At 45.0% G+C, this 27719-nt stretch overlaps 2 protein-coding genes across 2 annotated transcripts in view; one reads left to right on the top strand and one right to left on the bottom strand.

Annotated features, from left to right (window-relative positions):
* Positions 1–12444, bottom strand: part of T265_08801 (hypothetical protein) — a gene marked incomplete at both ends in the record, with an annotated part of 20632 nt that extends 8188 nt beyond the window's left edge. Inside the window, one exon of the mRNA XM_009174708.1 lies at positions 12341–12444. Coding sequence (XP_009172972.1) covers positions 12341–12444 — 104 coding nt within the window. The remainder of the gene's footprint in view (positions 1–12340) is intronic.
* T265_14675 (hypothetical protein) lies at positions 1294–21615 on the top strand (the record flags this gene model as incomplete). Its single annotated transcript, XM_009174722.1, has 4 exons — positions 1294–1387; positions 1421–1512; positions 1547–1779; positions 21043–21615. 4 exons carry the CDS (start codon positions 1298–1300, stop codon positions 21195–21197), a joined length of 570 nt encoding a protein of 189 aa, XP_009172986.1.
* Positions 21616–27719: the final 6104 nt, after the last annotated feature.

The following is a 27719-nucleotide window of genomic DNA, read 5'->3' on the forward strand; positions in this document are numbered from 1 at the left end:
GGGCTGGGATACTGCCAGGGCGCCCACGCCTAGACAGAAGGACGATTAGGGTCCTCAACCAAAGCCTTTGGCTCAAAAGCCTAACCGCAAGGCAGCGGTGTTTGGCGGGGAAGTGCAAATGCATTACCTTTTCCACGGAACAAGTCACCATACACGTTCCAACCCTCAACCTGGAGGACCAGGAAAATGTGTTCGTCAGACCTCTAACCATTGACCAACCTGGTATGAGAGACTCTGTGAGTGTCGCGCGGACACCCCCCAGTATAGCTCAGTGGGTCTACGAGGTACGCAAACCGCCACACCACGGTAAAGTCCAGTCTCTTCGTGATGGTCTCGCGCTCTTTAAGGAAGGTGACGAGGTCGTGGTGAAGTATGACAACCATACTGCAAAAGATTTGGAGCGAAGACAGAATACCAACCGAATGGAGCTCTTCGACTGTCATCCCAGTTTCGAAAAGGGAGCAAGAACTTCATGTTAAAACCACCGTGATATCAGCCTAGTATCAATCGCATCTAAATTGCGCGACCAGTGATGCTGCTGTATTTAGTCTCTTATTCCCAGTCGTCAGTCCACTATTCATTTTATTTTACTTTATTTTTGGTTTTCTACACCCATTATCCCCATTCGTCACACTCTATCCGCTGTCACAAACTACGACGACCCCAACCATCGCAAATGCGTACATGGTTTCCACACTCAGTGATCTAAACTGGTAGGAAAACTGGAGAGTAGTGACGATCTGATTGTAGAATCTTTATTTGCGTGTGAAATAAGCACATAGGCTGTCTTTTTCGAGGGCCTGTTGCAAAAACTTGTTAAAAAGGGTAGATGTACACCCCGGTCAAGCCGGTGATGGAATTGTACTTTCCACTTTACCTATTATCATGTGGTTGGCTTGGGGAAACTTCCAGCTATGCTTGTTACGCCTCATCTTATCCAATCTAACTGTCTGCTTCATTTTTAGCCCGTTATCGTGAGCCATTTCACTTGAGGAGTTGTTTCCGCCTCTTCAATTACTAAATTCAGGCTGTGACGATGCCCCATGAATTGCTTCGGCGAGCTTCCCCCATCCACTACTTTTGCATGATAGGAGATATTAAGAGTATGAAACAGCTGTTGGATAACGGGGATGATGAACTTTTTTCAATGGACCACCTTCATTGTTGGACTCCTGCCCACTGGGCTGCAAACTTTGGACGAGTATGTCGTGCATCCGCGTTTATCGTCGCCATATAGGTGGACTGTTTAGGTTTATTAAATAGACGTGGTGCTACCAGCACACCATCTTTCAGATCCATGCTACTTCCTCTTCACATCGCTTGTGAGCGCGGATTTCTCGATTGCGTGCGGCTTTTGCTCGGCCCGATGTGTAAAATCAACACCCAAGTAAGTTTCTCCTAATGTTCGTTTATTTTGAAGGATGCCCAAGGTGAAACTCCTCTGCATAAAGCTGCACGTTCCGGTCACCTAGAAACTGCACGTTTGCTCTTACAAGCGGGCGCACTTCCGAAGTAACCACTCATTAGTTCAGATTTATCTCTTTAGTGTGCGCAATTTCTCGAATAGAACTCCAACTGAACTTGCGGCGTTCGCCGGTCATTTCGAGGTTGCAGCACTGATAAACGAATTTATCCACACTTCGAATGGTCATTACATCACGGACGTTCCAATGGACAACACTTTTATCCCAGTATGCTGGTCTCGTGATGGTAATTCCTGTAAGCGCCAAAGCCTGAATGCATTGACTGAACGACTTGATAAGCGCCGGAGATTTGATGGTAAGCCAAGTTTTATTTTATCCGCATGATCCCAAGCATAATTGCTTAGGGGATCTGTTTCGGTTTACTTGATCCGTACGATAAAACAGGAGATTGTATCATCAGTAGTGTGTTTGTATGTCGGTCGTTACTCTTGTGCGGTTGGCTGCTAATTCACTGTTGGCCACCGACCTCGGCTGCGAGAAAACCTATCTACAAGGTTCCCCAAAGTAGTTTTCGACACTCAGTGGGATTATAGGAGTGTCTTGTGTTAGGTCACTGACAGTGCCCCATTTGTTGTGATCGGTTTTTTTATTATGCAAATCAACCAGATCAATCATGATGCATCATTTGCATGCTTCACTCAGCATCGCGCGCCTTAGTAGTGTAGGTGACTTGAATGGTTTCACTTGGCATTTTCCTCGTTTAAAGTCACAGTCAACAGGCCTGGATGAAAAGCGGTAATATAAATGGATGGGAATGTATGTTTTCACGGACGAAACTTGGCGTACTTCCAAGCTTACTATTTAAAGTTCGCTTTGCGGGCGTAGATGCCATACGACTTTTACACAGTATGGGGACTTATGCTTTCAGGCCGGCCAAAGTGGGATTGCAGTGATCAATCTCGGTCAAAGGGCCACTAGCGTTTTCAGTCCGAACTTCACCTCTGAACTCGTGCGCAACCTTGGATTGGTAACCATAAGTCAGTAGTCAGTAACCGTGCATCATTGTGTAATCAGATAGTAATCGGTAGTCAATGTACACAGAGACCTATGGGAAAACTTCATTTCCATCTCAGTTTATCCGCTATAAAACATGTACCAAGGATACGCTGATCCCTACAGCTGCAATTCGGTCACTGAAAAATGAGATGCCAGGGTACCCGCCTCACTTTACTAGCTAGGGCCACCATACTTCATCGCCAATTAGTCGACTGTTCACCTTTTATTGGTACACGGCTAATTGAAAAGGCATCCATGATGTAGTCACTCCACAAAATGTTCTAGCTAGGGTAAACCATGAAGCGTGCTTAGCTTACCTATCGTTCAAAAAAGGATTTGGTGCTTCGGCTTCCTTTTCTGACGTCCCTACCACACCCGGTCAATTTTTCGGATACACCAATCGTCAAACGTGAGAACTCGTATATCCTCTGTGAAGGTTACGTTTTCGACCTATAAAGAATTAAATTTAACTGTCGCGGATAAGCTAGCATCACGCCGGTTCCATGGGTGTCAAAGGTCAGCGGTGAGACTGTCCTGGGACGCCCAATTCGAGGAACGATCTCGTCTGTGACAAGTCTGCTGGGATCAACACAGCTGTCAAGGCAAATAAATTTATCTACTACACCGATTGTTGCGTTAGCAATTACAGTGGTTGAATCTATTCCATACAGTCCTGTGATAGCACTTTACACTCTGCAGGATTGAAGCACATCAAAATGGCTCGCACCTCTGAATAATCTGAACAAAGGAGAGCAGTATCGTCTGCATATCCAGTGTTCGCAAGTGAACACCCAGGGAGCATGGCTTGCAACATTTGAGTTAGGAGAAGAGTTCTAAGGAGGTTATTAATGGTAAGTTTGAAGAGGAATGATGTGAGGGCGGCACACTGTCGAACTTGATGTAGCTCAAATGGAGGCTTATGTATCATCTTCAGTGCACCACAACTACATACTATCATGCATGCATACCGTCTTTTCTCGGCGGAAGACATCATTGATCCCAGAAGTATAGAGATGCTGGTCGCCTGGGGGAAACAGCTGTCTGCCTTCCTTCTATCTCACAAGACATTGTGGCTGTACCCGTAGTGGACCACCACCTTGAGTATGGGGTTCACTGCTCTCTGTGTGACCGTTCTAAATTCTTGGCATCCTTGAACCTTGTGATACAAATTTTTAGGCAGAGTAGCCCATGGGATCCTAGCAACGCTCACACCGAACCACCACTTAGAGGTGGCAGGTCCAGAAAACCTTATTTTCCGGAAGGTGTAGAATCTATAAGCTCTAATGTTTTGAATGACGTGAAAAATCGTTCAGCTGTAGCACCCTTTCGGTACCTAACTGCCACCCGAAGGATGCACGAGGGCTGGGATACCGCCAGATTACCCAAGCCTAGACAGGGGAAGTCGAGAGGCAGAGTTCGGGTTTGAGCCACAGACCTTCCGGTCAGTAAATTCGCGCTCCAACCACTTGAGCCATCACATATTACGTCAGGAAAAAGACAATGCATGGGTGCTAATTTAATCAGTATAATATGATCAAATTGGCATCCGATTTCTTCAACGATTTCCGTTAAATATTTGGTAATAGCTAACACATTTTACACCATTTGAAACCAGCAAGGAATACTTATACCAATTTTTCTACAGATGTAATGAGCGATTGCTGTCTTACAGGGCTTTCATTGCATATATCCTACATCATAGGCAACCAGACGAAGACTTGTATGTTTTTTTTCGACTGCTGTGGATTCGCGCTCATGGGCAAGATTGCTCAGCGGTTAGAGCGCCAAATTACTGACCGGAAAGTTCGTGGTTCGAACCTGACCTCTGCATCTCCTGTCTAGGCTTGAGCAACATAACAATATCCAAGCCATCGGGCTTCCTTCGCGTGGCACGGCAGCTAGGCACCGAATTGGTGTTACAGCCGAATGATTATGGTTATTGTCATTCGCGCTCATGAAATCTTGCCTCGCACTCCGACTCACCCGGCTACATGTGCGCTTCGCATGCATAGTGTGGAGTGATACTGCAGGAGTGGGTGAAAGTAGCCCGCCTTTGCAAAGTAACGAAGCTGTGCAGCAGACATTGGGCTACCTAAGTGGTTACATCAGGTCTGTTGAACTGGCAAAGGGCGAGGGCAATTTTGAATCGGAAGGGTCAATGACTTTCACAATCCCCTGGGTTTTGTGGCACCGCCGTGACGTCAGCTTGTCCGTCGAAATTGGGAATAGCTCCGGCACATTAATATTGTACTGTTGTACGGGCCGTTACTGCCGAAGCTTTCTCCCGGTCTGGTGGGACCAATGTGCCGGCGATACTTTGGGGTATCAGAGAATTTTTGGGAAAAGCCGGTCTACGATATTTAAGCTAGTCCCACACCCTTACTTATGCTGATTAGGCCACACTTCATATACCGCTGAGCTGCCTGTCTCACGAAGTCATTTCCCGAACAGCTGTCGAGTAGAAAACACCCAAAGATGGTCATTCTTGGACTGGATAACGTACTTTGGGACGGACGTGGTCGCAGTGGTCGCTTCTTTCTCTCGGGCAGAGGACACCAGTCAATGGTGACACTGATCGATGTGTCACTCATGCTGTTATTGGCTCTGGTACATGAGGTTGTTGCATTCAGAGTACTCATCATAGCCTCCAAAGCAAGAAACTAAAGCAACCTGAAGTACCTTAATCCTGAACAGTCGTGATACAAAACTTGAAAATGCTTCCTCAAATTAATATTTAATGTTGACTGACCAATCGCCTTGGGTGCCCCACCGCCCGTGCACAGCGGGAGTATATCGACTCAAGCGTCATCCGAGTTAATAGGTTACAAGTAGAGCTGATTAATTCCTATGATAAAATTGCCTGGTGTTATGGGTCAGTGAAACCAGCAAAATGTCGAGTTTAATAGACCTTCCATGGATATTGTACACAAGAAAACAGCGTGCTGAAAGTACTCACAAGGTTGCTGAAAACTCTTCGACAGCAACCTTGTGAGTAGTTTCCTTTATGAAAATATACTGCGATATCTCGAATATCGTGCCAACTGAATCATGAGGCGGCCTGTGTGCAGCACATTCAGCTGGAGGACATCATAAACGAGGGATTCAATTGAGTCTCCCGTGAAAAATAAATTGATTTGCAAATGAGTGTATTTCTCGAAAAGCGTGCTGAAAACTTTGGAGTGTTTATTCAAGTGATTGCTTGAGGCATAAGAGCACAGTCTTAACGGAAACACAGCCGTTCTCTTGATTGGGACAGCAATGATCAGCATGTGCACTCCCTCCAGGAGACAAAAATTATTTGCATTTTATGGCTTGGTCTAATCAAGGCAAAATATGGTTGATCTGATGGTAATTATTGATCGCTTCGGGTTGGTAGTCTTTTTGAAAGTCCGCTGTGATACTATCACAAAGCGCCCTTGTGCGCAAACCAATGTAGGATTTCCTGCATGTTTAGGATTCAGAGTTCTACCTGTCTTTGCATCTTGCAACTAACACACGGCTGCCTCTGTGGTTCGCCTGTCATCCGTGAATTGTGTTGCTGTGTTGCTGTCACGCGGAACGCAGATCACTCAACTTTTGTACGAATTGACGTGTAATTGTGTGCGCGATTCACTCTGTTTAATGAACTTGTTTTTCGCCGCTTGCGCGACTCCTCAACGGTACTGGTGTTGCAAGCGTCAAACTCCCTAGGAATCTCGATACCACTCTGTGGGCTCCTTGTTACTTGTTTTCGTGGTAAACTTATTTGACTTAGGTGCGCATCGTGATTTCCGGTTCAGACCATTTGTTACATTTAGATCAGGCCTGATCAGGCAAGCCAACTGGTTTTCTACCTATTTCTTGCCTAATGACTGCTGTTATACTGAGTTTTTGGGTAAATAGCTACTAGACTCCAAGTTGCCCACTTGTTGGCCACGCCTGCTACTTTTGAGCGCAATCCATTATAACAGTAAACTTCGCCACACCAAGGCGAGGATGTCTGTAGTTTGCGATCTGAAGTTGAGCATGAGCGAGTAATGTTTGGATCGCAGATGACACTAATTTACAATCCGTCCATCCATTACAGAAATACACTGCCAACGGATGCCTCTTCTGAGGAGAGTTTTGAAAGCCCTCTGCCAGCAGTTTTTTTTTCGGAAGAAACTCCTGCACCTCATGGCAGTCTATCTTAAGGACCATCTGCTTTGTATGTCGGTCAAAAGTTGGTCTTGACTGGTCCATTTTTGCCGCAAAATTGTAGAAGTGCGTAGGATTTGGTGGCAAAACGTCGGAACATTGTGTCACGAAGGAGAAGTGGTGGAAAGTCAACTGTCCATTTGGTCACAGTTGAAGACACACTTGTCTTGTTTCTTTCGGATGTCTCCGCTTCAGCAGCAGCCGAGTGAGTGGCGCTGGTAATTGAATGTTATCAGCTCATCGTTATTTATACCCTATCGCTTGGGCATCGAATGTCAAAGGGAAGAACATGCAATTTGTAATATAAAACAGCGTGGCCAAACAGCCATCATTAGCCACAGGCAAACGTTGCGTTCTTGGTGAACTGTCCCGTTAGGACGTAAGGATTCCTCAAAGAATCGATTTTGTCCCTCGCTGGTTGCCTCATGCGAAGTTGTACTATCCAATGTTTAACAACACTTGGTAAATTTGAACGTCGAATCACCTGGTATTATTGCCAGTTACCTTGACTACACAAGAGGGCAAGTAACCTACCAGGACTTCGCAGCGGTCCCACCTCTCATATCTGTCTTCCGTTACATTCCGTTGAGGTAGTGTACTAGCATTTGGTAGCTTTGATCCCTAGGTGACTGAAACGTCGTCGACAGTTTACAAAAACTGAACACGTTTGACTCCAAATCTAAGTTTATAGGTGCTTTGAAACGAGGGTGGAATGTTCATCATAGTGTCTATCACATACTCCCCAAAGGTTCAACGAATCGATTTTAGGCAGGATTATATCTCTTTCCAATAAACTTCACCACTTGTGGCCCCGTAATTTCGCTCTCTTTTTGGCACCTTCACGCCGGCTGATCAAAGTGGCATTCGTGTAGGTTTTGGATCTAATTTTCAATGAGATTCTTCTGTTGACTGAAAATATCGCTACCCCGTCCATTAGGGGGTGAATTTGTGGTGAAAATTATTTGTATCGAACAGCAGTGACATTCATCGGAGTACGTGTCGCTCTGCTCATCACTGAAAAAAATTCGAGTCATTAGATGTCGAAGTTATGTCCAAAGGAGTTTAGGCTATGGGGACAGTCGGCCATTGGGCTGATCCATATGGGTCTGTTTCTCACGGTGGTTCAGCTTTTTTGCCTTTATCTCAGGGATAAAGTCTACTTGAAGAAGTCGGAAAACATCCGGTGACTGAATTTCAAAGGGCATTTTGAGAAGCAGCACCGTCGAAAAACCTAGGTGTATTGTTATTAATTATCGATGGCAATAAATGCATTGAGACAAGCCACAACTCTAAGTGATTGAGGAAGATCAGACGCTTATCTCCTTAGCCTTTGAAGGACATAACCTCTGTTGTTCGTCGGAAACTGACCGTCTGCTTGTAACCGAAAGGTGTCCTAATAAGTCACGTTATTAAACAGTGTGAAAAGTATGATCTTCCTCCTGGCGGTAAAGTTGAAACCACGTGCCTCAGTGGTATCAAGTTTGGTGTAACGAATGAACGTGTCGTTTTGCGAAGCACTCAGTCAACTGTGGACTTGTAGAAACATCTTTCTATTGGGTATACTGTCCAACCCAGACGGAGTTTTATGTTATTTAAGCTGCGGATTGCAAAGATAAGGATGTATCACGGTCGGGGACCACTTTCGAAGAATGTCGCTATAGAGGGCATGGGTGATAAGTCACACACAACACGGAATCAGGTAGGATTGTGCAGATAAGCCCTAAATAACTGATGATATAGCGAAGTTGGAAACACTTACAGGAGAAGGTTTCTCTAAAGAACCAAGGAACCAGACAAGGGTGATCAAATTGAAGCGGTGGGCTGTACGAACGAATGACGATACAGCCAGTCGACATCCTTCCTATCCTGTATTCCAAATATGACCTATGATATCACATATTTACCCTTCACTCGTAGTGCAGACTAACCGCAACCAACAGGTGATGATTCGCACTAGATTCAGCGGGCGGGGAAATTACGGACGGAACTAGAAACTGGTACTTATTGCTGTTCACAATTTTGTGTAGCCTCACACCTACAGATCGTAACTGATTCGCCAACTCAGCCGACTGAACATTGTTTTCTCGATGTGAACGCGGTTGAATTCACAGCCTGATACTTGAACCTTATCGGATCCGCCGTGAGGATGACCACTTAGTTAAAAGACTCAGGCCATGCAGTGTTAGTTATGTTTTGTCGTGGTTGTACGCCAAACTAGTTTACTGATATTTTTTAAAATTTATTACGAGCTGGATTCCGACCCACGTGTGCTTCAACATTCTATTTGGGTTCTGAACTTGAGATTGATCTGTCCGTCATCCGAAGATTTAACGGAGCTCCCAGTCAACAGTTGTTACATTTGAAAATTGTATTCCTGAGGGCTGTCTCTCCAGGGAGAGGGGCTATAATTTATTATCCATCTAATCCGTTGTCTCACACACACTGGCATTCTCTATTCACGGGAAATTTGATGAGGCGAAGCTAACTAGGGAAACCAACATGTGGAGTTAAAGTATATTTTGCGATAACCTTGTGATAACCCAAGACGCGTGCGGGAACTTCGGTACTATTTGATTTGGAGTAATAAGCCCACTGACGTGCGCATGCAAGTCCACTCCAAACTCAATGCAAATAGTTCCCGACACAGTTGTCACCGCGGATTATTGTGACAGTTGCTCGACTCTCAAAGGCACCAGCCTCAGGCCGTATTTTCTCTGGTTGGCCAAGTAGGGTCCAATTGATACGTTTCTCACACGGAGTGCTGACCATCCGAATTAGTGCCTTAATTCGTTGCTGCCCACTCGATCCCAACCACGGCAACTGCAGCATTTCCACCGTTTTGTTCCTGTCCCTTAAAATGATTGTATACATCAGCGTGCATAGCATAACAGGCCCCGTGCACCGTGCTCCCGTTATTGATGGACGTTGGTGCTAAAAACAATTCGCAAATGAATATAGATAAGCCTACGGACAATTAGTCAGCATTAAACTTCTTCCGAAAGCCAGTGCATTGGTCCGTAAGCTCGCACGCTCACAATAGGATTTCCATGTTAGTCGCGTAATTATCATTATTCGTTCATGCTCGACTTCGATTGGCAATCCGTTACTGCTTTATGGTACCTTTAACGTTAGTATACCTCATTGAACGTTAATCGTAACATGCTGTTCTACACTTTGATATTTTAGTTTTCCCCACTCAAAATGTCATATTCGTAAGAAAAAAACTTAGCCAAATTGCGCGAAATTGTTGTAGGTGTGGCTGCAGTGTGGTGGACATACGTTCCTGTGAACTACACATTCGGTTAGCCAGACAGGCAATCGATACCCCAACTACACATTCCCTGTAGAAATTGTACGGTAGGCTCACCTCAGTGTGCTTTCTTTGACGTAACTGGAAGACGTGGTGGTTACGCACTTCACCACTCGTTTTTTCTTCCGTTAATTGCTTCATTGGTACTGTGATTTTTTATAGTACCAACCTAGACAGCCTATTTTCCGTTTCTTTTCAAGAAGAGTTACTCGTCTGGATGATAGCAGAATGGATCAGTTAAATTCAAATACTTTCACCACATTCGACTATCGCATTCACATGTGAAGCTTATAGGGTCTGTCCTCTTTTTAACGTTAACCTCACCCAATTAAGTTACTGACACCGATGATCCTGCTTAACTAATGAAGCCGAACTACTTGTTGAAGTGTACCTTGTTTGCTCATAAATCCTAATATAACCAGTGCTCTCAAACGAAGCTGCCACATTCAAGCAACTCAGGGTATGGCTTCACTTACGAAAATAGATGTGTATCACTTGATCGTGCTCCGTCCACGCTGCCGTTTGCAAATCCCTTCGTACGAACCATTTTCGTTCAACTTGTAGCATGTTCGCCTGAAGACGGACGATATTCGCATGGGACGTCGACAAAATCCCACGAACTAAATGCGCTGTGAGCACGGGGATAATTCAAAACTTATCAGAGAACTTAAAAATTAACACATTTCACTTCTGTTGTCTCATGTGCAGTCACCCGAATGGACTTACTTTTCCCTCATCTCGATGGATACCGAAGTAACTGCAAGTTGAACTCCCCTCAGAAGCAAATTTCATATTTTTTGAGTTACCCACCTACGCACCGCTTTCCTTTTTAAATTTTGTTCGTTGGCGGATTTGAAGACTTTTCATTGGAAACATTGATGAACCATCTTTGAGAATAGGCATCCGGAAGAGCGCAAACCAACCAAAATGGCCTATTGGTATGCATGGAGCATTTGGGATCTTCCGAGCTGGATTTGCATTCATTGACTGTCAAATCAGATCTAGCTCGTAGGCTGGACGCTATTGTTCCCTTCTACACGCCTAATTATCATTGTTTACAGGAAAACCGGTCACCATCGTTCTTCACTGTCACCACAGATTGTTTGATTTGCGCTTTCTATCTGGTAACCTTACTAAAGTGGGCTTCAGGTTAGCAGTGACGCAGTGCAATGTCATACTTACAACCCGTTACTTTCGGTGTTGTAGGCGACGTCAGCTAGCAGCGATCGACCGGAAAGTGATAAGATCCTTTGTTGAAAAGTCGACGTGTTCCTAGTGGATTTTATCATACAGTTTACCTGTTTCTCACCGGCGCGCGTTTACCACTTTCCCACAGAAGTCAATGCTTTCGAACCATGAAGTCAATCTGGAATGTCGAACACTAGATGCGTCACTGTACAGCTAGAGGTGATCATCCCCTTCACATATGTCAGGAAAGGTCGGCTTAAATCACCTGACTGTTGGAACGAATCTCCATTTATCTTTGAGAACATTTTACGATGGCTTATGGTAACACCACTCGGTCATTGATCGAGTTTACCGTGCCTTGCTGCATAACTCATGTAGATCCTTAAGACTGTAGAAGTCGATATTTTGCCCGGATAAACAGACCTTTCTGTTTCGATCCCAAATGTAGCCTGTCCTTCTCTCCAGTATGGCCTGTGTGTTGGAGCCCGAGGGTCCGACTCTCGAAAAAGAAGAAACTATACGGCAATTCCACGTACAGCAAAAACATTTTCCAGCCACTTGCTGAATTTTATAGCATCTTCTCGAGTGACGCAAAAGACAAATTTGGGTTCTGTCCTGTAGGCCCTGTGGTGACCCATTCTTATCCTCCAACAAGGAAATGGCAGCAGTCAGAACTGGTGCTTTTGGTACAGTAAACTGCTGAATAACCTGAGTAGATTAGCTCAACTACACCCATAGATAGTTATGGATGCGCCCGTACAACGACCTGAAGACATATCAGATATTCTGCTCTCAGAGACACAGCGAAGCCAGCTAAACTGGCAAGACCGAGTGATCTGCCGTCCTGACTCGACGTGTAACACAAATTGACGGGCGGGATTGGGAATTTCAAGAAACATGCACGTTCACATCACGTTTTCCTTTGAATAGTATCGGAATAGTATCGCCTGCATACTCCATATGAACCTCGGAGTTCGCACCATCTTGGAATAAATAACGAAGCTAAACAAGAATAGACCCTTCAGGACACGACTATTTTGCACGAAAACCTTCAGATAGCTCTCTATGCTCTTACATTCCCAAGGACGTGACAAAACAATCAACATACTTCGTTGGTGATCTTCCGCAGCACATTCTCTTCGGGATGATCATGCAAGAACCCATCGGTCGACAGATTCGAACGCACCTTTGAAGTCCGGAAACGTTGAGTCTTCTGAATGCATGGCGCTGCTCCAGCTTCTGAATTATGAAGATACGATCGGTGCAATATCGACCACGTGTGAATACCATTGTTCTTGGGCTAATACCTCACCTACTTCCGTAACGCGACCAAAAAGCAATACCAGAATCTCGCTACAACTTCAGTTGGACTGATTGCCACTCCTGTGGGCTGGCCCAATTAATAACACCCTGGTTAGTTAGTCGGGCCACGGAATACAGATTCCGTTTCCGTGGTTGAGCATGCCAGATGAAAAGTCTTCATGACCAAGGTATGGTTGGAAGAGAAGCGCTCATATACCTCCGAAACCAAAAAAGTATTGATGTTTATTATTCAGATCTCTAATAATGGTCTGCAATTTGATTGTGCAGTTGGATTATCCGAAGTGTTCGACCCATCGGTTCGGGGGCTTTTGGTTGGACAAAGAACTACCGTAGCCCTTGGTGATTCAACTTGTTAGAGGTTTTCGATGGCCTGTGTTACGTATCAGCCAGCCTTGTGTGGTTTACCCAATTCTATGGTTTTCCGGAGCCACCAAGCTGTCCGGTTGGTGATTACGCTCCGTTTCGCTTGGCGTTTGGGAGTCCATTTACTTGGACAATGTTGACAACGAACGGGAATTCGTCTCCGAGACTCTAGTAGGGCCACAATCTTGTCCGATAACTGATCTTTAACTAAAAGTGGCTTGGTCACAATGCTTTGCACAGCATCATAGGGGTGATATTCCTTTGTGACCTGACATCTAGGCATGTATCGCGTGACCACTTCTAAACGAGTTGATTTTACTGCCTTTTGTTGGTATCTATGTCATCCCGCTTTTGAGCGGTCCAGGAGAGTATGACGAGGATTGGCAGTGTAAAGTCGAGTGATTGTGACTCACCAATGGATTCCGCAATGAACAACAATCAGTGATTCATCCACGCCACGGAAAGCTGATTGTGATGTAATCAATTTGAGGTTCAGATTGGTTAATGGGGTCACCACGTGAGTAGGTGTTGCAGCTTATTCCGCAGGTTTGTACTGCAGAGATACAGCTTATGATCAGCACACAACGGCCAACGCACCGTCATTCCAATCTACTACTACTGATCGTTACCAGCGTCTAATCCACTTACTTGCGCGTTCATAGCCCACGCAATCACAGTGATGGCTTTTCGCTTTACTGGTGACGCTCCACAAAAGCAATCTTCGGCTGTATGTATGTGTTATGTTCTCTACTAATCAGTCAATCAACCTTGTCAGTTACACACGAAATTGAGAAGACAAAAAGCCTTGAGGAAATTATACTGCAGCAACTGAACAGCCAATATCGAGATTCGAAGAATCAAGAATGGAATGGAACAAAACAGTCCAATGAAAGGCTGAAATCGAGAGAGAGAAATGTTGAGCAATATGTTCGTTAGGAGTGCCTCCTAACACCTCCCCTTTGAAGTAATTGTTCGTACGACTGGAGTTGTGGGTTCAGTTGCATTCGTATGACAGGCTTTCTGATCCGATCGGTCCATCTTCTGGGTGTACAACTTTTGGAAATTTCTGGTTCGTTCATCGGCTCTAGAGATTTTGGCTTTTGAGCCAACTCAAATGTGTCGAGAAGAGTCTCCAGTGGAAGAACAGGGTCGAGTGTAGGTGCCGCTGGAAGATAGGAAGCGCGTAGCTGATTGGCATGACGGACCCAGATAGAGGAGCCTACATTTACCTCATAGACAACTCTTCCGGCCCGGCGCACAATTATGCCTTGTGTCCACTTTTCCGCGCCACCACGATAGTCTTTCGCTAGCACAGATTGGCCGGGTATAAATACGTTCTTTGTAGCACCGTGATGTCGGTTGAACTGAACTTCCATATTTATGTTTCTACCGGTTTGCGAATGTGGTGTTGGACGGATGACGTCAACGGGTAAGCGTACCTTCCGGTTCATAAGTACCTCCGCCGGGTACTTACCATGTGGAGCGTTAACATTTGGTGTCGCCCTGTAACTCAGCAGAAATGTCTCGATGATTTCCGGGGTGGTCCCCTCCCCTTTGAGTTTTTGGAGTGCGCGTTTGAAATATGTTCAATGTTCAGTGACAATAAACGCAGCGACCGATACCCTTTGCAAGGTGACTTTATGGATGGAGAAACTATTATCAACAAGCACCCGGTCAAACTTGATGGCTGAATACAACACCGACGCCTAATTTTTCGGTCGCTACTGCTTCCATCCACTAAACGGAAACACATCGACAAAACCGTGAACTCAACAGCCATGCTGGCATTTCGGATTATCGTTTTGAGAAGGAACATCAGCGTTTGGGCAAGACCCGCCTGCTGTCATGCTTCTTTCAGAGTGCGAGCATGAAAAGCAGTCAAGCTGTGGTGTTTGAAGGCCTATTTCGGCCTATCCCGGATTGTTGAGGCTGACTGATTTGTAAGTGTTACAGCTAAACACAGTTCGGGGCTACCATGTTGCCAGTCATAACGATGGGACTTATGGAGAGTCAATTGGTAATTGGGTACGGCGGGGGAGAGGAAAGAAGTTAGGAGCAGTGTATACCATAGACTTTTATTCAGTTCCTATGCACGGATCCTGACACAAGTTTGAACATAACTGATACTGCCTAGGATGAACGACTGCGTAAGTTTTCAGTCCGCTGTACTAACAGTCAACAGGTGAGTTTACAGTACTTTCGTTAACTATACCTCGCTGCGCAGTCAGTCAGTCAGTGAAGTGAGTGAAGTAAGTGTAAAATCATCTGAATCCACCCACTTACTTTCCATTTATATATTTTTTCACTACTCAGATGCCATAGTTTTTAACCGTATGACAGTGAGAGGTGTGCTAATTCATGATTAACTTGACTTTAACAAAATTTCTAGTGTTTCTCGCCCCTTTCACACCACCCCCTCTCTGCGCTTCATCCCCACTCTATTCTGTTTGATTGTGCCGCATCCATCCCACTGTGACAGCAGTTTGCCCGTGATCTGGGGCGACTACTGGCCCGCTCGCTCGTTCGTTCATGAGAACTTTGAGTTTATGCTGACAGCGCTCACGTGCGGGACACGCCATCATCAATTTCTGGTTCGTCAGTCTGATGCTGTCCAGCAAAAACGACAGCAGCTTTTCGTTCCCATCAGTCCAGCTCTTATGCAACAGGTTCAATTTGAGCAAGGGCTTCTTTGGTTCCCCTTGCGACCCGATCAGGTGTGATGATCAATATCAAATTCCTTTTCCACCGTGGATTAAGAAGTTGGTGGAATTAGCGATTAGCGACTTGTGTGTCGCAGCCGACTGCAAGAATTCGCGGCCTGAGGATGCTACACGTCACAATTGGATGCAACAAGTCCATTGGACTAGATAAATTCATCGTCTGTTCCAATGCATCCTCGTTCCTGGTTAGACGAAAATCTGTCAGGATGCTGTAAGCCTAAGCTGATTAACTCTCATCTTTCGCGTACCACATTTTTAGACACCATATTCATCATACATGCTTTTGGCCACCCCGACGGATTAACCGGATTAGATGTTGCACTTTTTCCCCACTGGCAGTAACTTGGTATAAATCCCCCTTCTTCAGCATCAGTGTAGCTCGTGGTTGAACTTGACCCTATGATTCGGACATCTTCCACAGCATATATAAGCCGTTTATTCTACTGGAATGCTGTTCTCGAAGAATTGAGGTCTTTCGCTGGCACAGAACCGACTATTCCCGGTTTCGGTTCTCAAGTATATTAGATTATACTGTATCAAGACAAATAGTTCCAACTAGATGCTTCGTTATTTTTCCATAGGTTGCATAGGATTAAGCTGATTGTCGACATCAAAGCTACAACAAACAACAGTTGGTGACAGTCGTCCGAGTCTAGATGGATGCATAAGCAGTTGGAAGTCGTCGTGTTCCATACGTAGCACACACGCATTTTGGATTACTCTTTCCAGCATTCTCGCGCAATCGCTCGGCCGCTTCGATCTTTTGATTTAATGTCACGCGATTTACTGATAATACGGTTGGTTTGGAATTCGCGGTTTCACGTCGTAGTAAGATAAAGACAAACCACTTGGGCACATCTTGACCGCATTAGATATATTTTCCACGGGGGTGCGCCACTTCTAATGTTCTGAATGGCTAGATCTCAATCAAGGAAGTTGGCTAGTAGCGGCACTAGTTATGTGCTCCGTTACTTAGTGGTGCATACCTACAAGTCTTTGAGCTGACATGAGCCGTACACGCTGATTGGTACTTTCGTTGAGAATCTGCGTCAGACGCTTCACACCTCTAAGTTACGGTTCTTAGAACAGATCAGCAAGCCGTCTAACTGGGTCCTGGAGCATTTCTTATTTTGACGTCATGGCGTTGAAATGCTTCGCCAGGCTTTATGAAGGAAGGCATTGTCAGGTATTCTACCCCGATCATCCATACGGATAGGATATCTAGAATCTTGGGCTGCGTTACCGCTTAAATGTGATGCTTTATCCTATCTGTAGTCGCCACTGCTAGATCTGTTGTTCTTAGGCTGCCTTCCGCAAAATGCAAAAACTTGCATATTTTTCACTCATCAACAGCCCATCGTATTGGCTTAGTTTCATGCCGATGGTCGCCACAAACTCATTGTTGGGCTCAACAGTTCAGCAAATTGTAAATCGGACCGAGTGTGGCGTTCAGGTTTACCAAGTTTGAAACACCTGTCAGATACATATCGCTACACCACATGTCTGGTTGGTGCAGCAGTGTCCGGGATTGTCAGTCATATGACTTTGAAAAATCAGTCACGGACTCCCAACCCAATTCATGGCAGAAACCACAATACTGTGTGGAATCGACAGTTTCTAATGGTTACTATACTGGTTCCTCGAGACCGGAGGTGATTGGTCTATGCACAGTCCTTTTAGATTCGATACAGTTTACTCAGAGTAGAACTATTGGTGACCTTATCACATGATCTGCTTATTGTACTAAGCACAGCTCCGTGTAATTTAAGTGGAATAGTTTTGTCTGTGCAGATTTCTGAGTGTCCGCATGTCACATGCAAAACTTATGTCGTGCTTTCGTGAGGGGCGGTCAATCTCCTGAATATGCTGATGAGTTGTGGTGTAGATGTGCATCGGAGTTATTCTTCTGTGTGTATCCTGTATCTGTGCTATCCGTGTCGATCGTGCACGTAACCAATGTTGCGCTCAAGTTTTTAGAACTGAATTTGGTGACGGCATTTGCGTTGGAATGCGATGGAATGCCGATAGCCCCCACCGGTATCAGTTTCAAGGTGATGGATCTCAAGGCTTCGTGGAATTTTGCTCTGCCGATGTGTTAGTGGATTACACATTTTGACTCTCGTAGGACAAGTTCGTTTTGCTTGTCTTCATTTGCTCAATGGAGATTCTCATGTGGATGGAGTTAGTAAAACGTGGCGACCGTTGTCCATAAATGGGCACAATGCCTCGGGTTTTCCGTCCTACATGACGCTTTGATGTGTCTGTATATCCCTTTCTGATGGTAGATAGACACTCATATAGACGGATGACTGCCATTCCATTGACCGATTATGGGCGGTGGACACGGTGAAATGTTCATAACCATCCAGCTAGGCCATTTACCAGTTCCCAAATCGCATTACGCCCCAATGGGTGTGGCACATAAACATCACTTCCAGTTTTCCAGGTGCTGTCCAAAATGTCCAAATCATTCGGTCATCTTCGTCCAGCTCAAATCCCTTATCCAAAACGCAATTTCGCGCACCCATGCCAACCTTTTTAACATTACCACTAAATAGAGGACCTCTCTCGAGCTGATTACCATCCGGTCCTTGTTTGATGAACGGGCACTTTTCTTTTTTATAGTCTCCAGAAAAGCCATGTTGGTCATTATTTCCTTCTGGTTTTCAGTTCTGTCTTCCGAAGGTCGTGTAGTCTGCTGTGTCCTCGTTCAGCTTCTCACGTTGCCCATGCGATTCTCAGTGGAGCTCACGTTAAACTCAGTTGTGTTATGGAGGTGCAACAGCTAGGCTTCTTTAGGGAATTTAAAATTTTTACAATGACTACAGTTATCTCGACAAAATTTACCGAACTCATCTCCTTCATGGTAGATGAATCGTTCGTGAGTTTGGATGATCCACCTTAGCTCTTGCGGTTATTGCTCAATTGCTCCCTTTACCGGTGCCTACTAGTTGAACTGGAAGCGGCTACTTTCCAGAAAATCGATAGCGGAAGCATTCTACCGGTAGCATCAAGATGTTACTTTTCTTCATGCTACTTTCACAACTTAGCAGAATCATTTTCGCACAAGTAGGCTTTGCGTACTAACTGGATTTCTGTGGCTCCATGACGTATTGGTTTGGTGGCTGATGATGGAGACCGTTGGCCAACTCCAAGTTAGCTAGTATTGTTATCGTCCCGATTGCGCAACTTCACTAACTTAGGTTCTGATTAGCTGGGCTGCGAAGTTCAGCTAGTTTCTAAGTAAACTATCCACATTAAATTTGTTTGAACGCAACACACTATAGTGCACTCCAGCCCATGCAACCGTGATTCCACCTTCACTACGGTTAGGTTGTTTGGAATGTCAGATTTCAAACGCTGCACATACGTGGCTAGTCGGATTACTACCACTAGCTAGAAACACTTGGCCATAATGTCTGGCTTTTTTCCTGATCACTGTATTCAGACAACTATGTTTCGGAGCATACTTTAAGACTGTTCATCCTTTTGTGAACGCGACTAACACTTTGTCCGTTGAATAACAACGAACGTGTGTACCAGCTGAGGTTTCTTTGCCGCTGTTGTCCCAAATCTGGGCCTTGTTAACAACTTAGTCTGCGTTTGGTTGGCCTGTACTGTGGTGCGCTGTACATAATTAACCATAATAGTCGAACGTGGATCGGATGAATACGTGGCTGATATGTGCATTCTCAGGCGCACCTGTTAGTTTTTAATCTAAGGTAACTGGGCACCTGTTCTGGGGATGCTTCTTCGCCATCCCACAAATGCGTTTCACGAGGATTGTAATTTTTCATTCTCGGATGCCGTCATAGATACAGCTGGCTAGAGGTCATAGATGTCGATCCATAGTTGACATTAACTAGACACCCTGTTGTGGTAGTAGTTGGAACAAACTTTTCTGTCCTGTAAGTGAAGCTAATCTATGCTGAAAAGCCGAGAAGCACTGTACAGCTGTTTCATCCTTATTGGGAATCATCAGCAGTGCGCATCTCAGGAAACTCCGAAGAGTCTCGAACCCGCACTTAGGATATAGCGCCGCTCATCCTTCAATCACGGGATCCACATCACGCGGCCATACGTGCTGACTGGCTCCTCGAGCAACTCTAAATGCAAGTTAATCACACTGCTGATCAGCCACTCGTGGCCGAACGGTTGTGTTCAAACTACTAGCCAGGAGGTCGCGGGTTCGAGACTGTCCGGAGTGTCGTGAGATGCGCACCGCTGATGATTCCCAATAAGGTTGAAACAGCTGTACAGTGCTTCTCGGCTTTTCAGCATAGATTAGCTTCACTTACAGGACGAAATCTCCACAAAAATCCCAAATCTCCTCACACTAATCTACAAACTTTTCTATTTTTAAGTTGCTTTGCTGGACTCAATTCGATAGCCTTTTCCGCGTGTCAATGTTGGTATTCCTGAGACTGTACCTCGTCCAGCTTCCGTGTGACACTGAGTAAACTGTCCTACCAGTTGGGACAATTTAGCCAGTTAGGGTTTAGGAGAATGGCAAAAGAGAAGATGTCTTACCGCCAACTTGATTCTCCACACATTTTACCAAGACGATCAGGACACAGTTTGTTCAACGATTACCAGATCTTAACCGCCGTTCCGCCAAGTAATTTGCTCATGCAGGTGGAGTCGTAATTCATGCAAAAGCTACAGTAGATGTATACCGATAACGCTGCAACGCCGAGCTAATTGTCTGTCTTCGTAGTTAATTGTGGTTGAACTATCCGACGGATTCGTTCTCACGTGATTGTGGATGCACATAACATCCTAAATGGTTTGATTTTCACTCTTGTACTTATGAAGTCAATCATCTCAACTAAACTGGCCTGATAAGTAGCGTTAACTTCGAACAGCGCACAACATCCAATATTACGGTATCAACACAGCAAACGACCATAGTTTCTTTGTGAATTCTGAAAAGACTGTGTGATGAATCAAGTTTGTCATTCTTTATAGCATGCGGCAGAACATAACAGACCAGTAAGCTGTCTCACTTCAATCAGCCAGTTGTCTAGCCGACGAGGTCGTGAGTTCGACGAACATTTCAGTGCTCGTGGACAAATAGCCTGACGATGGTTAGTACTCGTCATTTCTCCTCCGTCGGAATTTTACGCTCATCTGTATGACGTTTGTGTTACACGATACCAAACACTTCCGCGATTGACCGACGAAAATACCCAGGGTAGCAGTCGTGTTTTACCACGCGCCTCAAAGCGTTAGGTAAGTATCACACAATTGAGCATTCTTAGTTAACGTGTGCAGCTGAACGAGCACACAACAGCTTATCGGCCTTGCTCTCCTATTCCTTCTTCTCTCATTTCACCCTCCGGTTTCTTTTTCCAGCGACATCAATTTCTGTGTATACTGTCGAATCAGTCTGCCAGTCACATATCTCTATCCCTTTAGTTTCAAGATGTTGCATTCTTGCTCATTGACTGCTTTTTTGGACACCTTGTTTCTCATCCCACAGACCCCGTGTGGCAAATCGCAACTGATATAGCTGGGCCGACGCAACAAGTGGAATCCAGTTTGCTGGAACATGCTTCATCCATTAACATGGCTGATGTCTATGCATCCCAGTACGCAGATTACTTGGAATCCTTGAATGGCACACGCTGTCAGTGAATAACATTGCATTTTCTGTATCCTGTTTTCCCCAAGTCCGTCCATCGTGGAACCCGTCATGTTTGCTACATGTTTCCCTCCACCAAGATTATGCCCTATTGTTCAGAGTCAGCGTTGCTTGTTGTTTGGTTTGTTTATCTAACCATCTGCCTTGGACACAGCTGAGCACCCTGTGAATGCACACTAGATCACATTGACTTCTTTTATGACACGCTTGTTGTTCTTCGCCCCCTCCCCCCTCCAGTGCCATCTCCGGTTTCCAATTATACCCCCCTCCGTTTCCATTTTGTTATCTCACAAAGTGTATCGACTATAATTATAGCATGAATGCCGTGATACCGAAACAGTGCGTTAAGTGTATATCGTTGAATACATTGCATTGTTCATTCGGATGATTTTCTCCTAACTCTGATTTGCCCATCAGTTCAGTTAAACAGCTAACAAACCAAGTTACTACGAGTGTCCGTCTGCAGGTTGAGATGATCCCGTCATTACAAACATCCCCCAATGGATGTCTGATTACAAGAGCCCGCTCAGAAATTTCCGCCGTTTCGTATTTTTATACAAAAGGCCCAGTCGGTCGGTGACTTCGAACCTTTTCATACTGGTATCAATTTCATCTCCGAGTTCTAAGTTTGATCCATCATAGGTCTACCGTTGCTCACTTTCATCGATAGGCTTTGCCTGTTCACATCGTTCTCCCTGGAAAGACCTGATTTACACTCAACACGAAACCATAAATCTATTTACTTGCCCAAGTGAGCGCCAAAACAATCTACACCAGAGTTAAGGTGGGCGCCTAGTCCTAATTCGGGGAGTGCATGATAATTTTTCTTGAGTTATGTGCATGCTTGTGGTGGTTGGGCATATTGATGGCTCAGGTTGTAGTAACGGTCGTATGTAGATGCTAATAACCAGGTGTCGTAACCCAACTTCCTTGCCTCGAACTGTGCTATTATCCGGCGAGTCTGAACTACTACGCTTATAAACTGTCCTGTGTAGACCACAACCATGCATTAGGACGCACTGTGCTAGTTCGTTGTTTACGAAATTACCATTTAGGATGCACACCCTGTTAGACTGTGTCCAGAGTCCAAACTGTGTGGATGTTCGTTAATTAGCGATAGTGAAGGGGCTAGACTGTCGTCCAGGCACGACAGCGGCGGATAACGGAATGCTGTGTCTGGATGTGCTACATCGTTTACAATTTGTTCTGTGCGCAATCAAGTGGTTGCTGGATGTAGCACACTACTCATAAGTTTGTTGAAATTTTGAAACCCCACGACCGGTTTCGCTCTTCTTGGGGCTTGTCAAGTAGACACAGCCCCCGAGTTCTTACCAACCGTGTGTTCCGCCTGAACCCAGACAGGATGTCAGCTACTATTATGTACTCGAAGCCCCTCTGGAGCTGAGCAGAATACTTGTTACACCGCGTAGGACCGGTTTCCTCTTCTTGGGGCTTGTCAAGTAGACACAGCCCCCGAGTTCTTACCAACCGTGTGTTCCGCCTGAACCCAGACAGGATGTCAGCTACTATTATGTACTCGAAGCCCCTCTGGAGCTGAGCAGAATACTTGTTACACCGCGTAGCCTTGGGCGATCCAGCGATTTAGTCACGCTTTGTGCCTGTGACTTGACGGGCTACTTTGGTTTGACTGGTGAATAGTGTCACACATTCCACACGATCGCATCGCTAGTTGTGCCCCCATTGACCTAGTAGGTCCATCCAGGCAGCCATGGGAAACCCGATTAGGGCGTGTGCGCTTGTGGTCATAGCGGCATCCATTGCGGGAGCTGTTCCTGTTGGTCCTCTAGAAGAAGATTTTAATATCGCACATACAAGTTCAAAATATTTTGGGGCGAATGGAAGTAGCTTGTGCTGAATAGCATGGTTATATTGGTCGGCACGGCGCACTGTTATTTGTCGTCTCAAAATTCAAATAACCTAGACGAAAAGGTGTACACTGAAATGCCTGTGTGCGCAAAAAAGTGGCATCAGTACGATTAACGGATTAGTCCTGGTGGCAATGCGCTTTAGCACTTGACCCAAATAAAATACGGCGAGTATGTCAGTCCATCGCTGAATAGAGAGCCTAGAGCTTTCTAAAGTATGTACTCTTAATAGGTTAGGTAGTCTTGTTTGAATACAAACAATACCTGAATTTTAGATCCGAAACTCGACGAGTGTTGATTCAGTGTTATTTTTCAGATGACCCTTGAAGCATACTTGATAGGGGAACGAACAATACCAAGTATTTTACAGCGTACATCTGTCTTGGTTATTACAAGCCTTCGCGGAAACTGCCTGATCATTTGCAGTTGTTTATTCCAGCCGCTTGGACTTGCACCTTCCAGACGCCGACGCCTTTTTAGTGTTGCTACGACGTAATTAGACATTTGCACCTACCTCTTTGTATCACGCTGTCACCTGATGTGCATGCGGACAGCCAGGAGTGTTAGAACACCCTTCGAAGTGGGCCGCGGTGTTTATGCCGCCGTCGCAGTTTGACCGAACTAGAAAACGCTACATGTGGTAGTTAGCGTGTGATTATGTGATCGCATCCGTACTACGTGGGGTTAAGTTTAAGGAACTTGGACTTTTCGAATAGACTCGAGGAAAACATCTTCAGTTTTATGGTTTTAATACCACGGATTGTGCTTCCAAAGGATGACTTATTTTTAGTGACCTCTGAAGAGTAACTCCGTTTCTGCAAATATCACGCCGTTCACGGACGACTAAAACCATTCTTCGGTATGTGTTCTATCCCTTTTCTGATATTTTAGTCAGATGTTGGTTTCCGATGCACAAAAGCATTGTGGTTGACGGGCTGACAGCTTTAGGAAGCCCTACAATTAGAGTATTCGTGAGAGGTCCATGCAACCTGTATAGACTAATATGACCTCTGCAGTTCTGCACATGAGTGCGGTCCACAATGTGCGCAGATTTCATGACCAGAAGCGCGGATTAGTGCATATTTGTGATACTGTATGAACCCAATTACAGACAGAATGCCATGAGGCATGGTAACAAACGTAGTCTTGTTGGAATCTCCTCAGTCTTTGAGGCGATTCAAACTTCTTCCCACTCGGTCGTGTAAGCGCGACACAGCTCGTTAAGTTTTGCCATAATGAACCGAGTACAGAACTTTTATCTACCCATAGTGGTCGATTATTGTTAACGGGTTCTGAGGCACCGTCGAATTCCCTATCGACCAGCGTATAACAATCGCTAGTTCTCTCTTTCTCGTTACCGTTTGTTGCTGAGATGTTTGACGCTCAGAATAATCTGTTTTTGGTCATAAGATGGTAAATTTAGTAGTTTTTCGAATCCTAATGTGTGCTTTTTTGCTGTACATGTCCCTAGTCTCGAATAACCATAAAGCATTGGTGCAATAATTTGCGATACAGATAAACTCGGTAGGCTTGTTCTGCTGTCTGGACCGTTTCAGTGGAGACCGCAATAAACCTTACGTCAGCTTACCACGGAATCACTAATTGTGAGTACACTCGTCCGGTCGAAAACATTCACACAAATACTGAAGTTTTGAAGTAATAAACCGTACAGTGGTGTTCAGATGCTTCACTCTCATGAGGAAGTCTGAGGGTGGAACGGTGCGCGTCACTTATTCTGTGAGCTTCCGTGTAGTAGCTCCCGGTCGTACACAGGACAACGCCACATTACCACCGTTTCTTTCTGTCTCAACTATTTGCCATTTGTAAAGTATTTCAAGGTGGGCTTGTCGTCGCGTGCGCCCGCTTAACTGTGGACCGACAGGATTATGGGAGCAGAAGTTACAACAGCACAGTGTAGTAAATGTCCCTGTAGTATGCTGTTTTTCAAGGATTGCGAAAATAGTAACTATGATTGTGGACACCATAATTAGCTTCTTGTTGCATCTACTCTGTCTGCTTATCCGTCAAAAATCAAATCATTGATATATGCGTAGGTGTTGTGTGTCCAAAATTTAGAACCCGCAAAGAACTGAATTCAGGACGCCTTAGGATTTCCCCACTTTCTGCTTGGTTGCCACTCCAAACCTGTCCACGTGAATTTTTTGTAAGAACCCGAAAAGTGTTGAGTGGGGTAAGACGCGACTTGTAAACCTTTCACGTGAATATGGTATATGCCAAGAATAAAACGGGTTGTAGAGTAACAATTTACCATTGCCTCCTTATTGTTTTCTTTTATAGTGCAACACAGTGTCATGTGATTAGTTGACAGTGCTAACCACTTGTGTGAATATTTCTTAAGCGTCATCGATGCAGTTGCATTGTTGCTTAGTCCTGTGTGCGGCTTACCAGGTATTTTATCGGAACAGACTGAATAAACATGACAGATAAATTTCTTCTAGCCCACGACGGAAGTCGGCAAAGTCGTCTTGATAGCCCCTATTCAATCGGTCTACTCCGTGTTTTTAACAAGAAAAAACTACCCCTTCATTGCCTAGGTTTCTACTTTCTATGGCTTTGGCACGACTTCCAACCGGAAAATCTAGATTGGAATGCAGACGGAAGAACTTGAGCACCTCTGTAGAAGAGGCATACTGATCTGTCAATAACCCGAAATGGGATTTGGAAATAGTGGGTAGTTTAGGCCTTTTAATCCCCCATGAAGCCATATTTAGCATTCAGTTATTTTGCCTCCAAGTGAAAGTCACAAAGCTTCGAGTAATTAGGTGTCCGTAAAATCAATCAAAATCTCTTGCTCCTTTTCGACCCGTAAAACCTGTGAAGAAGCCATAACACAAGTTCCTTGATTACGTTGCGTAAATCTAGAAGGTCACCCATAGGACAACCGTACAAGCACACAGGCCGAACATCACGGCGCCGCACGATCAATCACAAGCCCTTTCCCCTTGTGATTGGTCCGCGCATCCGATCGATTGGTCTCCCTGGTCTAAGAGACTTTGTAATCGATCAACTCCAGTTCGGTCTGCCACCGGTGGTGTTGGTTTCACGCACTGTAACGTCTGAAAAAGATGCCGATCAGTTCTACCGATCTAGATGTCATTACAAATCAGGTGAAATTCTTCGTTGATATGGTTTGTAGTACGATCCCTCCAAGTTATAGAACAATAACACTTACCTCCTTGTTGTGGTGACCAGGTTGGGAGAGAGTTTGGTTTGTTCCGCAATGTAATAAGTTTTTCTTTCAGCCGTTGAACAACTGAGTCAATTTCCCGACGATTGTTGATCTACTGTGCAGGCGCGCATAGCCCCATGAAACAGAATTTTTCGCCCTTTTTCTGACCAGCACCTTTATTAAAAATCTATATCACCCGAGCTCCTGAAACCCTTCGTAGTGGGGAGGGAACTTGAATCACAACATGTGTGTGAATTAAGTTTCTCACACCACAATCTGCGACCAGTTGGGCACTCGGTCGATGTACCGTTCTACGTGATTCACCATCGCCTCAGGTTCTGAACCAATTACCAACAATACACTGGTTGTCACAGCCTCTAACATGCAACACACACCGATCAATTCGCCACCTGGGGCGTTCAGCATGGCATCGAACATTCAGGCGCGTGATCCAACTAGTGCTTTGCACCAGTTAAGGTTATCGTGCACCAGATTGCGTCACTGCCAATCAGTCGCTGCACATTGCGCACACGCGTGCAGACCAACCCAACGGTTTTTCGGAATGGGTAAGCCTAGCTTTGATTGTGAGATGTTGTGGCGCAACCTGGTCATTGACGTTGTGCACCATTGCCAGCATTGAGTTTGCCACACACAAGGTTGAGTGTGTACGACCTGAACGATCGGGACAATCATTACCCATAGTCGATTTGCAGCGTATTTTCGGACCATCTGTTTGTATGTTTACAACAAAAAAACGCAGTGTTTGTGTTTCGAATTCCAAAAGTCTTAACTAACAAGCACGGATCACGCTTATTCCGGACAACACTTGTGTACGGTCCAATCCATATGTGGTTCGTCCCGACTCCACTCACTGTTTTATCAGCTGATGTTTGTCAGGGCCATCAGTGAACTATTTGTTTTGCTTTCACTGCGAGCCAGATATTGGTGATGATAGTTCCACATACAACATTCTGAGCTGTTCTCTCACAGTTTGTGCCACCAGCCAAGCTGATTCCCATTCAGGAATCCAGGTTCTTCAGTCAGAGCATTGAAGAGAGTTCGGTTTCCGTTTACTCTGTATATTACGTATCCACGTCACCATGTCATCCACATTTGTAAGGACGATCGTTCTGTTATCGAAGAGATTTGATTTCCACTAGCGAAAGCAATATGTTTCCATGGCACGACATTTCTAGGGATTAAGATTGTTTACATAAAGCAGGAAGTAGTTAACAGAGTTTGGAATTAAGTGAGAATGCGTCCCGAACGTACCGAATGTAGCAGGTTCATCAACAATTCGACATGTTGTGGAGCAACACAGCGTCCGATAATGTGGTTTCAAACATGGTCTACATAGGACTGATAAGGTGAGAAATATTACACTATTGGAAAGGCTTAAGTAGTGAATTTGGCGGGAGATGAAAACGATATACTATATT

The sequence above is a fragment of the Opisthorchis viverrini genome (genome assembly GCF_000715545.1).
Source record: "Opisthorchis viverrini unplaced genomic scaffold opera_v5_237, whole genome shotgun sequence".
Taxonomy (NCBI): Eukaryota; Metazoa; Platyhelminthes; class Trematoda; order Opisthorchiida; family Opisthorchiidae; genus Opisthorchis; species Opisthorchis viverrini.